The sequence below is a fragment of the Gossypium arboreum genome, chromosome 7, assembly GCF_025698485.1.
Source record: "Gossypium arboreum isolate Shixiya-1 chromosome 7, ASM2569848v2, whole genome shotgun sequence".
Classification (NCBI taxonomy): Eukaryota; Viridiplantae; Streptophyta; class Magnoliopsida; order Malvales; family Malvaceae; genus Gossypium; species Gossypium arboreum.
This window is the reverse complement of record NC_069076.1, coordinates 102,649,594-102,663,571: the sequence shown is the minus strand read 5'-3', so window position 1 is coordinate 102,663,571 and position 13,978 is coordinate 102,649,594. Positions and strand designations below refer to the sequence as shown.

The 13,978-nt window shown below is 33.7% G+C and overlaps 2 protein-coding genes across 7 annotated transcripts; one reads left to right on the top strand and one right to left on the bottom strand.

Annotated features, from left to right (window-relative positions):
* The first annotated feature begins 3,783 nt into the window (after nt 1–3,783).
* LOC108485078 (leucine aminopeptidase 2, chloroplastic-like) lies at nt 3,784–8,309 on the top strand. Of its 2 annotated transcripts, none has more exons than XM_053031190.1 (10): nt 3,784–4,206; nt 4,606–5,020; nt 5,113–5,307; nt 5,486–5,711; nt 6,259–6,385; nt 6,587–6,682; nt 6,848–6,925; nt 7,030–7,090; nt 7,462–7,649; nt 7,761–8,309. In XM_053031190.1, exons 2-10 carry the CDS (start codon nt 4,684–4,686, stop codon nt 7,887–7,889), a joined length of 1,437 nt encoding a protein of 478 aa, XP_052887150.1. In that variant the 5' UTR covers nt 3,784–4,206; nt 4,606–4,683; the 3' UTR covers nt 7,890–8,309. The 2 variants fall into 2 exon arrangements, with proteins under 2 accessions (XP_052887150.1, XP_017644451.1); XM_017788962.2 differs by having other exon boundaries at nt 3,786–4,112.
* Nucleotides 8,310–8,959: 650 nt separating this feature from the next.
* LOC108455041 (uncharacterized) lies at nt 8,960–13,302 on the bottom strand. 5 transcript variants are annotated; one of them, XM_053030670.1, is made up of 11 exons: nt 13,099–13,302; nt 12,962–13,003; nt 11,689–12,677; nt 11,034–11,118; nt 10,845–10,940; nt 10,581–10,733; nt 10,383–10,490; nt 10,124–10,243; nt 9,813–9,938; nt 9,454–9,537; nt 8,960–9,344 (listed from the first exon to the last, which is right to left on the bottom strand). In XM_053030670.1, the coding sequence occupies exons 3-11, from the start codon at nt 12,654–12,656 to the stop codon at nt 9,219–9,221; spliced, it is 1,866 nt and encodes a 621-aa protein (XP_052886630.1). In that variant the 5' UTR covers nt 12,657–12,677; nt 12,962–13,003; nt 13,099–13,302; the 3' UTR covers nt 8,960–9,218. The 5 variants fall into 5 exon arrangements, with proteins under 5 accessions (XP_052886630.1, XP_017609149.1, XP_017609154.1 ...); XM_017753660.2 differs by lacking the exon at nt 12,962–13,003 and having other exon boundaries at nt 11,689–12,685; XM_017753665.2 differs by lacking the exon at nt 12,962–13,003.
* Between the last annotated feature and the right edge of the window lie 676 nt (nt 13,303–13,978).

Genomic DNA, 13,978 nt, shown 5'->3' with positions numbered 1-13,978 from the left:
AGAACATGTTATTTTTGTCTAATTACCTGCTAAGTCAAGAGGGAAAGATGTAAGTGCTACCTAATTGTGGGTGTAACAATCAATTTAATGAATCCTACATTAGGAGTATAGGTTTAAAATGACCCCATATATAAAGAGGACGGCTAGAAGTGTGCTATTGTCTAACACAATAACATCAAATCTTTTGTCTTATTCCATCAGGTATGGAGACTGTCATTAGTTGTTAACTAAATCTCATAATCGAAAAGGTTAGAAGGGTTAAAAGGAGAATGAGCATCCACCCTAGGCATTTGGCGTGCATTCTCAAAGCTTTAGTTTCGGTAACAATGAACTTGCCATGCGTCCGGGTGCTATTTAACCTCTTCTCGTTTAATTTTGATATAGCAATAGGATCAAAGTCCACAAAAACTTCAAAAATATGTTCATAGGTATACACATATACAACTAGTGCTCTTATTAGAAAGCTATTACTTTTAGTCGTCATTGGGTGACAATTTAAGACAAAAACATAAATTTTAAGGCATAGGGTAATATGTACTGATACCTTACCTTGATACTGTAAAAATCTGGCAAATGCCTTTCCTAGTACCGATACTTGAAGATTAGGCATAGATACATGGATACAGGAGACCTAAATTTAAACTTTGGAGCACTTCAAAACATGATAAAACATCTTCATATCCATTCCGATAGTAACAAAACCTTTCAAAACGATTAGGAACATCATATTATTATTCTAAATATCACATTATCATTTAAATACACTTGTAAAGAATTTAACAAAACACTTATTACACTACTCACTATAAACATACACAACTTATATACATGCCCCTCCAAAGTCCCTAGATTACACCAGGGATTTGACCTTGAATTCTCAAGAGGGTGTGATGTGGTGCATTTGATGTAGCCAAGTCCTCCATGCTTTCCTGAAACAAGTCCTTCACCTACGTTTTTAAACAATTAACGCGCCAAGCTCGGCGAGCTTAGTAAGTACACAAAGATTCTCTACTAAATCCTTTCTTAAGCTTACGGTGAATATCTAATAAATAAAGAATTATGGTTTCAAATTGTACCATTTACTTAATCATTTATCTTGTAACTTATTATCTGGTTTATATATTATTCAATCAATTTAACTTCATAAGTTTAAATATTACTCCATTTTACAATTTCACCTTATCAATTCACTTTCCTCATTATACACTTGTTGAGCATCTTAGTAAATTATTCTATCTCTTTAACTCCATTTTACAATGTGCAGATTTATACATTCCATTAAATTGGTTTCATAACCCTAAGTTCTTTTACTAATTTATAATTTCATTACACAATCACTCTTACCTCATTTAAGCGAAATTAAAAGATATGCTTTAAATTTTATGTTGTCATCAATTGTTTATTTAGTCCATTATTATTAAATTTCATTTCTCAACCTTTAGTAATTTAAGTAAAATAAAAATTGGACACTCAGAATTTTCATCCAACCACAACCATATGTACATTGCACGAATATGCATCCAACCATCATAACCAAAATCACATATATGTAGGTCTTATAAATTGCACATAAATGCTATGTCATAAGGCATATCATAAGGCATATATCTCCATTAAATGATGTATTTCCGTAAAAATGTGCAACTTATTCTTATAACATGTCAACTATATCTTAATTATTCTATCAAATTTACTAAGAAATAAATATATAATTATTCATTTTACATATCTAAATTTTATGGCAAATCTCATATTCACACATATTAATCATCATAATAACTCTTATGCACACACACATATATATATACACTTATCTGTTGCTCATTGAGCATTTAATCAATTTCCACATCTCATTTCTCATGTAACCCATCAATAAGCAATGTATCTATATTACCACTTCAATTGAAAGTATTTCATTCATACATGCAACTACTCTTAGCGCATTATTATTACTTTCTTTCTTTCATTTCATATCTATATCGTTCTTAGGTGATTATGTTACTATTTACCACATTTTATTAATCGATTTCAAATCTTTGTACATTTTCAGTTATTGTTAATTTATAGAAATTTTCAATTCACATGATCATTTAATCAAATTAATTTCTTATTTCAATTGTAATAATTTATTTTCTAATTCATTTTTAACCACTTGGCTTATTTTTAGTTAACAATCTACAATTTCATATATTGTGCCTTGCTATATCGCATTATGCTACATGTTCATCTCAACAAGTCAACCACATTACAATTTTTATTTACCAACTCTTTAATATCATCAGTTTCAACAAATATTCATGGCACATCATAAGTCATTCTCCATTTAGTATTCAGGTACATTGATCGATTAGTTCGATCCTTCTTCTGGGGTCATGATATGAGTGGACCGAGTCTGCAAACCGATGAAGTTTGGAGGTCTGGGTATTCAGCATACTCAGATGAAGAATGATGCTCTTCTAGCTAAGCAAGCGTGGAAACTGATTACCAAGCCACGGCTTTACGCAAAGCATTCTATTGGCAAAAGATTGTACGGAACAAAATTTCTTGCAGGTTCAAGCAAGGAAAGCATATACTTGGACTTGGAAAAGCATTTTGTGCGGAGGTGATATCTGTTGTCAGACGTTCAAATTTGGGATGGCAATAATGTATCAATGGGTTTTTATCGGGGCAATATAACAGTCAACGTCTATCGGGTGTGCTTGTAAGTAATAACAAAACTGAAGCTAAGCTTATGTGGGAGTAGAATGAGATTCATTCGCAGTTGCATCTTGCAGAGGCCTTGGAATGAAGGGTTTTCCACATTGGGCTTTCTCCCTCTTAAAGGAAGGCGATTGCTATGTTTGGAGATTCAGTCTAAAGGAGGATTGTATGTTTCTACAAGCCTGAAAGTGAGATTCAATTACTTAGCAAAACGGAAGATTAAACTATCATTTAAACTGCTAATTTTCTTTGGAAACAGTTGGCTATCAATTAGATAGGAACTACAATGCAGGGTTCCTGATAGATCATCTATGCCCACTCCCCATGCTGTTTGGTTTGGGTCAACTGATTGTATTGAATTCCTACATATAACTAACTGAATGGGTAGCACACTGGTTGAAATATAATGAAGAGGCTTTCTACTACATCAAATGTGTTGTTATCCTATGGCAAATACAGAAATAATGTGTGCTTTTTCTGGTGAACAACCAACTCCTCTAACGCTGCTACACTACCGTTCTTTATACTATGGGCCTTCCAAACTAGGCAAAATAAGATTGGAAGCAATATGGATCAACGGCCTGCCAATAATACAGGATTCATCTTCAACCTATCTTCACTGCTGGATTTGCCAACCAACTTTTTTCTTGTCCTCTTATACGCAGTCTTTTGAATTGAATCAGATTCATCTTTCAAATTTATTTGACTGAAAATCGATCAGAATATCAATTTAGAGAAAAATATGAACCAAGTTAAAAACTAGTTGAACAAATGACAAATTGATTCAACTAATTTTTTTTTTGTAAATAATTAAATCGATTAAATCAACAAATTGATAAAATTATCAATTCCACTACCAATCATATCCAATTCTTTACTCTTATTCTTATTAATAAATTATTTTATTACATCATAGATATTAATTTTGTTAATTATTTATGCTGCACCTGAAAAATATAATATTCTTTCATGCATAGGATCGGGTTGCGGTTTGGAAAAACTAATGTAATGTACAATATTAGAAACTAAAATAAGATAAAACCAGATAAAGCTGAGCAAGCATTAATAAAATATCAAGCTAATCCAACGAAGCAAAACTTATGGCGACGAGATGCCCAAGATAATGATGTCAATGCATCCATCAGCTTTAGCCTTTAGCCCCCTTTTACGTTTACTTTTCGCTGAACCCCATTTGGTCTTGGGGGAACTTCAATATAAATACATGCACTATAGCTACATTGCGAAATGATCGCCACCATTGTCGCTCCTTTACCTACTTCTCTTTTAGAGTCCTTGTTTCTCTTGGTTTGTGTTTTCACCAACTTAAATCTGCTCCTTTGTGTTTTCCAAGAGCCAAGTTCATGGCACACAGTCTTGGCCTTACTCAGCCAGCCAACATCCAACACCCCAAGGTGACTGAGACTGACTCCCTTCTCTCTCTCTCTCTCTCTCTCTGTGTGTTGGGTTTAAGCAAAATTGTTTTTGGATTGACTTTTTAGGTTCAGAGTAAGTTCTGGGTTGAAAATCTTTTTATCTTTTGCTAATGGGGGTAATGCATATATCTAAAAGAAAGTGAACTTCTTGTTAATTGTTTGGGGATGATTTTATTTTTAAGGAACTGGCCTTTGATTGTGGATTGATGCTTTAAGGGTTCTTGGTATTTAATTTCTTGATGTCCATTTCTTTTAGTATAGGCTCAAATTCTGAAATTGATGGAGTAAAGATAAGCTAAACATTTTTCTTTTCATTTTTTTAATATTGATTTTATATGATAAGATCATGTTAGTTAGATCCACGGATTTATTTGCTTATGGTCTTAATATGTAAATGTTGTTTTGTTTGTGTGTGTTTAATTTGGTTAAATACTAAAATGGATGTTGCCTTTTTGTGAAAAATGCTGGAAAGATCTCTTTTGCTGCAAAAGAGATCGACGTGGCAGAATGGAAAGGGGACATACTTGCAGTTGGGGTCACTGAAAAAGACATGTCCAAGGATGAAAATTCCAAGTTTCAAAACTCAATTTTGAAAAAATTGGATGGCCTGTTGGGTGGTATGTTAGCTGAGGCCTCTTCTGAGGAGGATTTCACCGGGAAAGCTGGCAAGTCTATGGTTCTTCGACTTCCCAGCTGTGGCTCCAAAAGGGTTGGTTTGATTGGTCTTGGAAAGACAGCTTCATATCCAGCATCTTTTCAAAGGCTTGGTGAAGCTGTTGCTGCAGCCTCAAAGACTGCGCAAGCCAATAGTGTGGCTATCATTCTGGCTTCTTCCGAAGACCTCTCAAATGAGTCAAAGCTGAGTACTGCTTCGGCAATAGCATCTGGTAACGCTCTTTTGGTTTCTTAGCATCATGATTAATGTGTACTTGTTCCTAAGATTGAAATTGATATTATTTGAACATTTGCATTATCATAGGGACAGTGTTGGGCATATATGAAGATAGTAGATACAAGTCGGAGCCAAGGAAACCAAAGCTTAATTCTGTGGATATTATTGGTCTTGGAACTGGACCGGAGTTGGAGAAGAAGCTCAAGTATGCTGAAAATGTTTCTTCTGCTATAATATTTGGAAGAGAGCTTGTGAATTCACCAGCAAATGTACTTACCCCTGGTTCGTATAGGCATTATTCTTACCTTTTATCTTAAATCCTTTTCTCTTTATGATTATTGTTTCAGGCATAAGTACAAAACTGAACTTCTTATTGTCGGTGATGGGACTATAATAGGGCTTTGTTTGAGAAGGATGATATAATTCTTAGCCTTTGATCTAATGTCTTTTTATGCTGCAGCTGCACTAGCAGCAGAGGCTTCAAATATTGCTTCCTTGTACAGTGATGTTCTATCTGCAAACATATTGAGCGCTGAGCAGTGCAAGGAGTTGAAGATGGGATCTTACTTGGGAGTTGCCGCTGCATCTGCAAATCCCCCTCATTTTATTCATTTGTGTTACAAACCCTCAAGTGGACCTATTAAAACCAAGTTAGCTTTAGTTGGAAAAGGATTGACTTTTGACAGGTAATTTCGTACTATGTTACTCCGACTCTTTATTTTCCCCATTGTACCCTTGTTTGATACCTGTGTTCGACACATATTTGGACACAGTTATGAGGGATAAGATCCTCCAAAATATGGAAAAAAGAAAGAAAGAACTTCTAAAAGATAGAGCATATGTATATCTATATTGAACACATGCTGGTATGTCACACTCATTGTAACATAGATTCCATATATTCAACAAGAAGATATTTATGATTTACAGTAGGAAATTAGAAAAGAAAAAAAAGGAAGGGATGAGATGCCTGCATGGTACATTCAAGTTTCTGGTGCAGTGCCATAAACAAAGAGATGGGTTCTTCAGCAAGTGTTTATGTACACATCTACAGTTTTTCCAGTCACCATGGGTCCATGTGCAGCATATTACTTGAATAATCTAACCAAAATTTCTTCCTAATGCTATTGAGATCTATTTAACATGAGTGGTCAGAATGCATGTCCCTTGTTCTTTTTGTATTCTAGCTGCGTGTTTATATAGGCTTTGAATGTTTGTCTTAAATGTTCTTAGTGGTGGCTACAATATCAAGACTGGAGCTGGTTGCTCCATTGACATCATGAAAACTGACATGGGAGGTTCTGCAGCAGTTCTTGGTGCAGCAAAAGCCCTTGGGCAAATCAAACCTCCTGGAGTAGAGGTAAGTCATTTGGTTGCCCTCATTTTGCTCTCTCACCATTACCTCTCTCTTTGTAACCTTTTCAAATTTACATTCTAAAGGGCTGGGGAAAGGATGAGTATTCTTTCGTTATTGTATTTTATTCTCTTTTCTTTGTTATTTGCTTTTCCAGTTGCTTCATGAATCTAGATTGTCACCCAGTAAAAATGTCCTAATAAGCAGGTTCATTTTATTGTTGCCTCTTGCGAAAACATGATAAGTGGAACAGGTATGAGACCCGGAGATATTATCACAGCTTCGAATGGAAAGACAATTGAGGTATGCTTTGTTTCTTTATTATTATTATTATTATTATTATTATTATTATTTTTGAAGTATAGGTATATTATATGGTACGGTGACATTGCTAACTGGGTTAGTTTTTACTTTCTTCATTGTTTCAATAAATTTATTGCTCGCCATTGCTCACTCTGCTGACTGCAGGTTAATAACACTGATGCAGAAGGCAGGCTTACACTTGCAGATGCTCTGGTATATGCTTGCAACCAGGGTGTTGACAAGGTCAAGCCAAACACTCTGCAATCTTAATTTGTGATGACAGTTGTAAATTGCTATTTTCTGAGTAATCAGGATTACATTTTAAGACTTTGTCAACCTTTTTGCAGATAGTTGATCTTGCAACACTAACTGGAGCTTGTATAGTTGCTCTTGGACCCTCCATTGCAGGTATCCACAACATTTGGATTCTAAAAGTCCTCAAAAAGGGTGTTTTGAAATGATCTTTTGTTAGTTTTAGATGCAGGGGAACGTGATTTTTTTAATAATGATATTCATCTATTCTCTGGATGACTATTGACAAGATGATACCTTACACAATAAATGGACATATTTGTTAGGCATAATGAATGAAATCCTTCATTTGCCTTCCAGACATTCAAATTTAAAGGTTTTAATAGTAGTAATGATCAACACTATCAATTCGTAGTCAGTTGAGAAGTCATTGCAGTTATCATTTCCTTGGTTGTTAATCAATTGAAAAAAAAGCATGTATGGACATTCTAACCAGTACCAATTTGTCGGAACCTCTTCGCTTATAGGTGTTTTCACACCCAGTGATGATCTGGCAAAGGAGGTATTCGAAGCTTCAGAGGTCAGTGGTGAGAAATTTTGGAGGATGCCACTAGAAGAAAGCTATTGGGAGTCGATGAAATCAGGAGTTGCTGATATGGTAAATACCGGTGGTCGTCAAGGTGGCGCTATCACTGCTGCTCTGTTCTTAAAACAGGTATGTCTCTTGAATAATTTTACCATCTGAATTATACACTTGCACACATATTTCAACCTCTTTGATATAAAGCTTGTTGCAGAATTTGATTGTTAAGCTATGTTTTCGCAGTTTGTTGATGAAAAAGTACAGTGGATGCACATCGACTTGGCTGGCCCCGTCTGGAATGATAAGAAGCGGGTAGCAACAGGATTTGGCATTGCGACTTTGGTGGAATGGGTTCTGAAAAACTCATCTTAATGAAAAGCTTGGAGCATGCTGTAGTAGTGACAAGGAAGATGGAGGAGGAAACAGGAGAATAAAACTTTTCCCAGGTTGTTGGTCTTTGAGATATGTTTGATGAACAAAAATGTATGTTGTGATTAAGGGAAAGAAGGGAAGTGAGATAGTTTTGTTTTTGAGGTTGTTGCAGACAGTGAGATTATAGGACTATTCCATGCTCTTTTTATTGTTTAAAAAAAGAGAAGCCCTTTAAAATCTATATTGCTTCTTCATTTCTATCAATAAACCTTTTGCTCTTTAGGTCTGCCTTTGTAACATGTTTCCCTCTTTATCGGTAACATGGTTTTTTTTTTCTTTATCAAATTCGCCATGTTATTTTGGTAATAATATTAATTCAATATTAATTCAAATGGTAATAATAAATTTCATAGAGTCAAATTCGATTGTTGATTGCAATTTTTAAATTTTATGAAAATTTTTAAGTTATTTTGGAAGTTTTGTGTACTTAAAATATTTAATTTTTAAATTTCACATAGCATGTAGAATGCTTCTGTTTTAGAAGTTGAAAGTTTATGTTAAGAAGTTTAAGAATTAAATTGATGGAATTTATAAATGTGAAGTATTAGATTTATTAAATTATTTAGAATTAAGATCTAATTAATAGAATATATAAGTATTAAGGACTAAATATGGTATTATACCAGTTAGAATGAAGCTTTCTATCATCAATTTAATGAAAAGTGACCAAAAAAATTCAAATATTAATGCCTAAATTAAAATTTTTAAAATTAAATGATCATAAGAAGGCGAACATAATTAAATGACTATTTGTATAGTTTACCTTAAAAACAATTAAATCTATTTATTTTCAATGGGTACATTTGTTTCGGCCAAGAAAAAATATCTAATATTAAACTAAAATCAAAATTATATATTTAATTTAATCAAAAGTAAGATTTTATATTTAACAAATACACATTGGTGAACTGTATTTTTAAGATTTATCTCTAACCCATCTCAGTCATCATGTTGTTTTCAAAGTTAAAAGAGAAAAAAAATAAAAAGAAAAGAAAAGCAAATTAAATATCTTTCCTACTTAAATACTAAAGAGTGGTAATTAATTTTGTTCTTTTCTAAGATTAAACAGCACAGACAAGAGAATTAGGATACCAAAGTAACCAAACTAGGAATAATTTTAAGATCTCACATAAAACAAACTTAACAGTTATAAGGGACCAATGCACCTCCATTAAAGTAAACATGCAATCACAGGCCAAAGTCATTAACAAAAGAGTTGGTTGAGCATTGCAAATAAAATGTGGGGGGGTTTTTTGATAAAGCATTCACTCATTTCAGCAGTGTCTTGACGATCGATTTGACGTTAAGTTTCTTCAGGTCTGTATATGACTGCCCACACCCAACGAACATAACCGGTGCTCCCGATATGTAAACCATTGACAATGCTGCTCCGACCTACATCAATTTCAGTTGGAAGTTCACCATAAGTGAGGTAAAATGGCAGTGTGATTTCTCAAACCTATGTAAAATATGAAAACCTTCTCAAGTTTCAAGCTCATTTTACCTTATCATCAATAGTGTCAAACTTGGTGAGCAAAATCCCATCAATCAATCTTGGAGTAGAAGAAGTGGAGAGGTCAGCCAATTTCTGCAAGAAGAATAGGGCACAGCTTCGTAACATAGATTTAAGTTGTATAGGTCTATGTTGCTCCAACTGTACATCTTTCTGAAGTACTAGTGTCCGATATCCATATTCAAGACACATTTGGACATAGAATGAGGGTATGATTCTCCAAGAAAAACTCAGAAAATTTTAGTATACCCGTGTCATAGACAAACCCGTATCCAACACTTACATCCGAGTCTGAGTAACATAGGTATGGTTTAGATAAAATTGACAAAATACTTGATATGAAAGCAAACCTGATTGAATTTTGATAACTGATCAACAGCATCATTCCCAACTAGTGCCTCTCCAACAAATAAGACAAGGTCTGGATTATTGAGGTATATAAGCTTCGAAAGGGCTCTCATCAACGGTTCATTATCCTGATAAGCATAGAGTTATATCATTAATGTGGTAACAAGAAAAGCAAATATCCTAGGATTGCATTTAAGTACTACTTTTCAAAGCAAACCTCTCGCATGTCATGGGCTTTAGAAAAACTAATTTGACTGTACTATAGCCTAAGTATAAAGTCTACAAACAAATAAATTTACTGATTAGAAGATACCTGCATCCGACCAGCTGTATCAACAAGAACAACATCTGAACCATTACGAGTGGCCTCCTGAATTGCTTCCTTCGCTACAATTGCAGGATCTTTCTCATATCCTTTCTCAAATATAGGAATCTAGCAAGAGCAAGAAGCAGCAAGTCAGATATAAAAGAGTAGCTATAAAATGATACTCGTTTTTACATGAAGCAAACCACCTTCGAGCATAATGGCACCAAGTATGTCAAAAATAAAACATTTACAATTGATGTAATACCTGGAGTCTGCGTGCATGTGTTCTCAACTGCTCAACAGCACCAGATCGGAATGTATCACAAGCAGCCATCATAACACTGACATTATGCTGCAGAAGCCAGTAAGCGACCTGCAAAGTAACATTTAAGTTTAGCCAGCCTGACCAGAAGGCATATCCCAAAGCAAAAATTTAGACATACAGCAGTTAAATCAGCTCAACCTTGGCTAGATTTGTTGATTTCCCAACTCCATTAACTCCAACAAAGACAACAACATACGGCTTCCTCTGTTCCTTGGCAGCATGCACATCCCTCAGTATGTCAATGGAGCGCCGAGGAGTTAAAATACGAACAAGGGCTTCTTCCATTGCAGCCTGCAGTCACAATTACCATAAACAATTAAATTTATACAAAATCAAAAGGCAGGAAAAGAAAACAGAAATATAAATTGAGAGTTCGCATAATAAAGATGGAAGTTTGTAGACCTGCACTGTTGAAGAGACCCTTGTGAATGAGGCCAATTTTTTCCCTTCAAGACTTGCAGCTACTGATTCACAAAGCTTCTCTGCTATCTCCTCAGCCTATGAATGTCAGATATAACTAAGCAGACCTATAGATATGAATAGGTACTAATATAACAGCAATCAAATATGTTAAATTAGCAGAAAACATACCACATTCTTGGTCATAAGCCTATCCTTCAGAGCCTTCAAAGCTGGTTCCAGGTCTCCCTTCTCCAAATTTGCCTTTCCAGCGATACTAAGTCCAGGAAAGAAGAAAATGCATAAATGATTTAATCAGATAGTAAATTTCACAATGATATGATAAAAGCTTCCACTAAAAGTTGTACAAAGACCAAATGAAACATGTCTAGAAGCATACAGTTCTGCCTGCCACTTACTAAACACAATAAGAGTCACGATTTTATGGGAAAACAGAAAGGCTGAAAAACAGGCAATGTTACAAGCATATGATATCTAAAATATTCCTTTCTTTACATGATAAAGTCTAGCATCTCATAAATCAACTAATATACCCATGTTTCTCCATTTAATATCAAGCCAAAAATTGGCAACATTAACATGGCCAACTCAATAAACAAACCTTTGAAACTCTAGTTGTAACTTGTAAGGATCTATACAAACTAAAAAAGCATCCAGGACAAGCCTTATAATGAACATATAAAAAGGATCAAGCTATGAGACATTATTTCAAAATGAAGTAGGCTTCACAAAAAAATTGCATCCTATTTCACTCTTCATGAAGACAGAACAAATATACTCAAGAATAGAATTATGATCTAATGAAGGAACTACATCAATAAATTACCTCTGGAACATGGAGGAAAACCAGCCCTTTTTCGTAGCTTCAGGCTTGCTATCCTTCTGCACATTGTCATCTTCCTCACCTTCACTATCGCTGCTGATAATCTCTTCTACATCCATCATACTTTCACCTTGACTTGCTGGAACAACCTCCATCTTCTCATTTCCATTTCCATCCACTGGATCAGTGAAGTCCAATTTTGTCTCTGGATGTGCATCATCCCAAACTCTATTCTTCTTCGTAACCTTTTTCTTAAGGTCCACCTTGGAACCCTTGTTAACTACAGTGTCAGTTTTCTTTCCACCTTTAGTCCTTTTCTGGAGCTTACTTACATCAAAAGCACTAAAATTGGAACTAGTATTTTCTTTACCATTTACAGCAGCTGTCATCCTAGGTTTGTCAATCTCAAAATTCTTACCGTTGGAGTTCCCATTCTCCAATTTACGACCCTTCCCTTCATCATTATCATCCCCACCACCAGCAGCCGAGCTACCCTCCCTCTTCTTATTTCCTTTATCAGAACCAGCTTTCTGAGCCTGCCCTTGCTTCTTACTGTTATTGACAGGCTTAACCATCTGTTTTGATTTCTTAAGCTCCTCAGCCCTAGCTTCTGCTTCCATCCTAAGCTGCCTAAAAGTTTCGTCAAAATCATTATAAACAGTCCTTTTCGGATCATAAATCTCAGAGAACTCACGCCTGACCAGTGCAAGAAGATCATCCACATACAGAAGATGGAGAATACGCTGATAAACAGCAACAAATACAAGGCCAAGCTCATTATGGAAGGTCCACTTGAGGGTATAAGAAGCACCTGGGGCATCATAGTTATATGATGCTGCACCAGAGCGTTCCTCCAAAAGACAAGACCGGATTAAGGTGTCAATTGGTGATCCTTTAAGAGCATTCCCAAGTTCTTTACATGTCCAGAGGATTAATCCTCCCCTAGTAAATATCAGCAATTGTTCTAACATCTCTTGATTTCAATAACTCTCCTGCAATACTATCAAATCAAAACTCAAAATTCAAATACCCAAGCAATATAATACACATAACTGTGCAAGAAAGAAACCGTTGAGCCACAAATTCAAATTTATCTGCCCTTTCCCTATAATATGAAAGAAGTTTTTTCTAAAAAGAAATGATATTTATCTTATCTGGAAGGAATAAAATAAAAGAATCAAGAGCAAAATTCAAGATCCTCAGTTAAAATGCCAACCTAAAGTCTACAATTTTCTCAGATACCAAACAAAACAAAACAAAGGTTTAAATTTGAGACCTGTTTAGTAGATCAGCAGGAATCACAATCAAATCAAAACGTCTAGCCAACAAAATCAAAGACTAAAATTATTATAAACCAAAACCTAGAAAATTCTCGTAAAAATTGAAAGTTAATAAAAATGAAAAGAAGAATACCTGAATTTTCCTTCTAAATCTAACAAATCCCAAAATAAAGAGAAGACGAAAAGGACGATTTGAAAAAGGAAAAAAAAAAATCAAATTGAGAAAATGTTGAAGTAGGGCTTTATATAGGGCTTTTTCTTTAATAACTTTTTAGTAACACCATCCTTAGCTATTTTTCTCATTTCATTCACTCCTCCGTTTATTCCGCTAATTGCAATCTAATGACTTGAGATAAATAATTTTTTTTACTACACTCGTTCGTTTCACTGAAATAGTTTTCGTTTTTAAAAATTTAATATTTTCTGATATTTAAATTAATTTATGTAAAATTTTTTTTGTTATTGAGTAGATTTCGTAAAAATATTTTATAAAAATTGTTTTTATTAAAATACACATATATTTGATATTTTTTATCTTTTTATTGTTTAATTAAATTTATTTTATATTTTATAAATTTATATTTTACTTTTTTAAACAAATATGACATAAATATATTTAGTATAAAATATTATAGCATAAGTTTCTTTTAACAATCGAAATTTATTTTATAATAAAAATATTTTGTAATAATCAATGTCATATATAAACTTAATAATAAATAATGCTTAATTAAAATTTAATTTAAATTACATATATAATAGTACATATTGACATATTAGAATATAAATGAAGCTAAATATTATTTAAATAAATACTCATATTTATATAATTAAAATATTTATATTTTTATACTAGGTTAAAATATGCCATAACTAGTTGTACTCTTCATAAATTTGAAATTTAGTCTATGTACATTTATTTTTAGATTAGTCCTACTTTTTAGATATTAAAATTTAGGTTCAGTTGTTAGCATTATTAAAAGTATTTTTTAAATTCATGTTCATTATAAGTC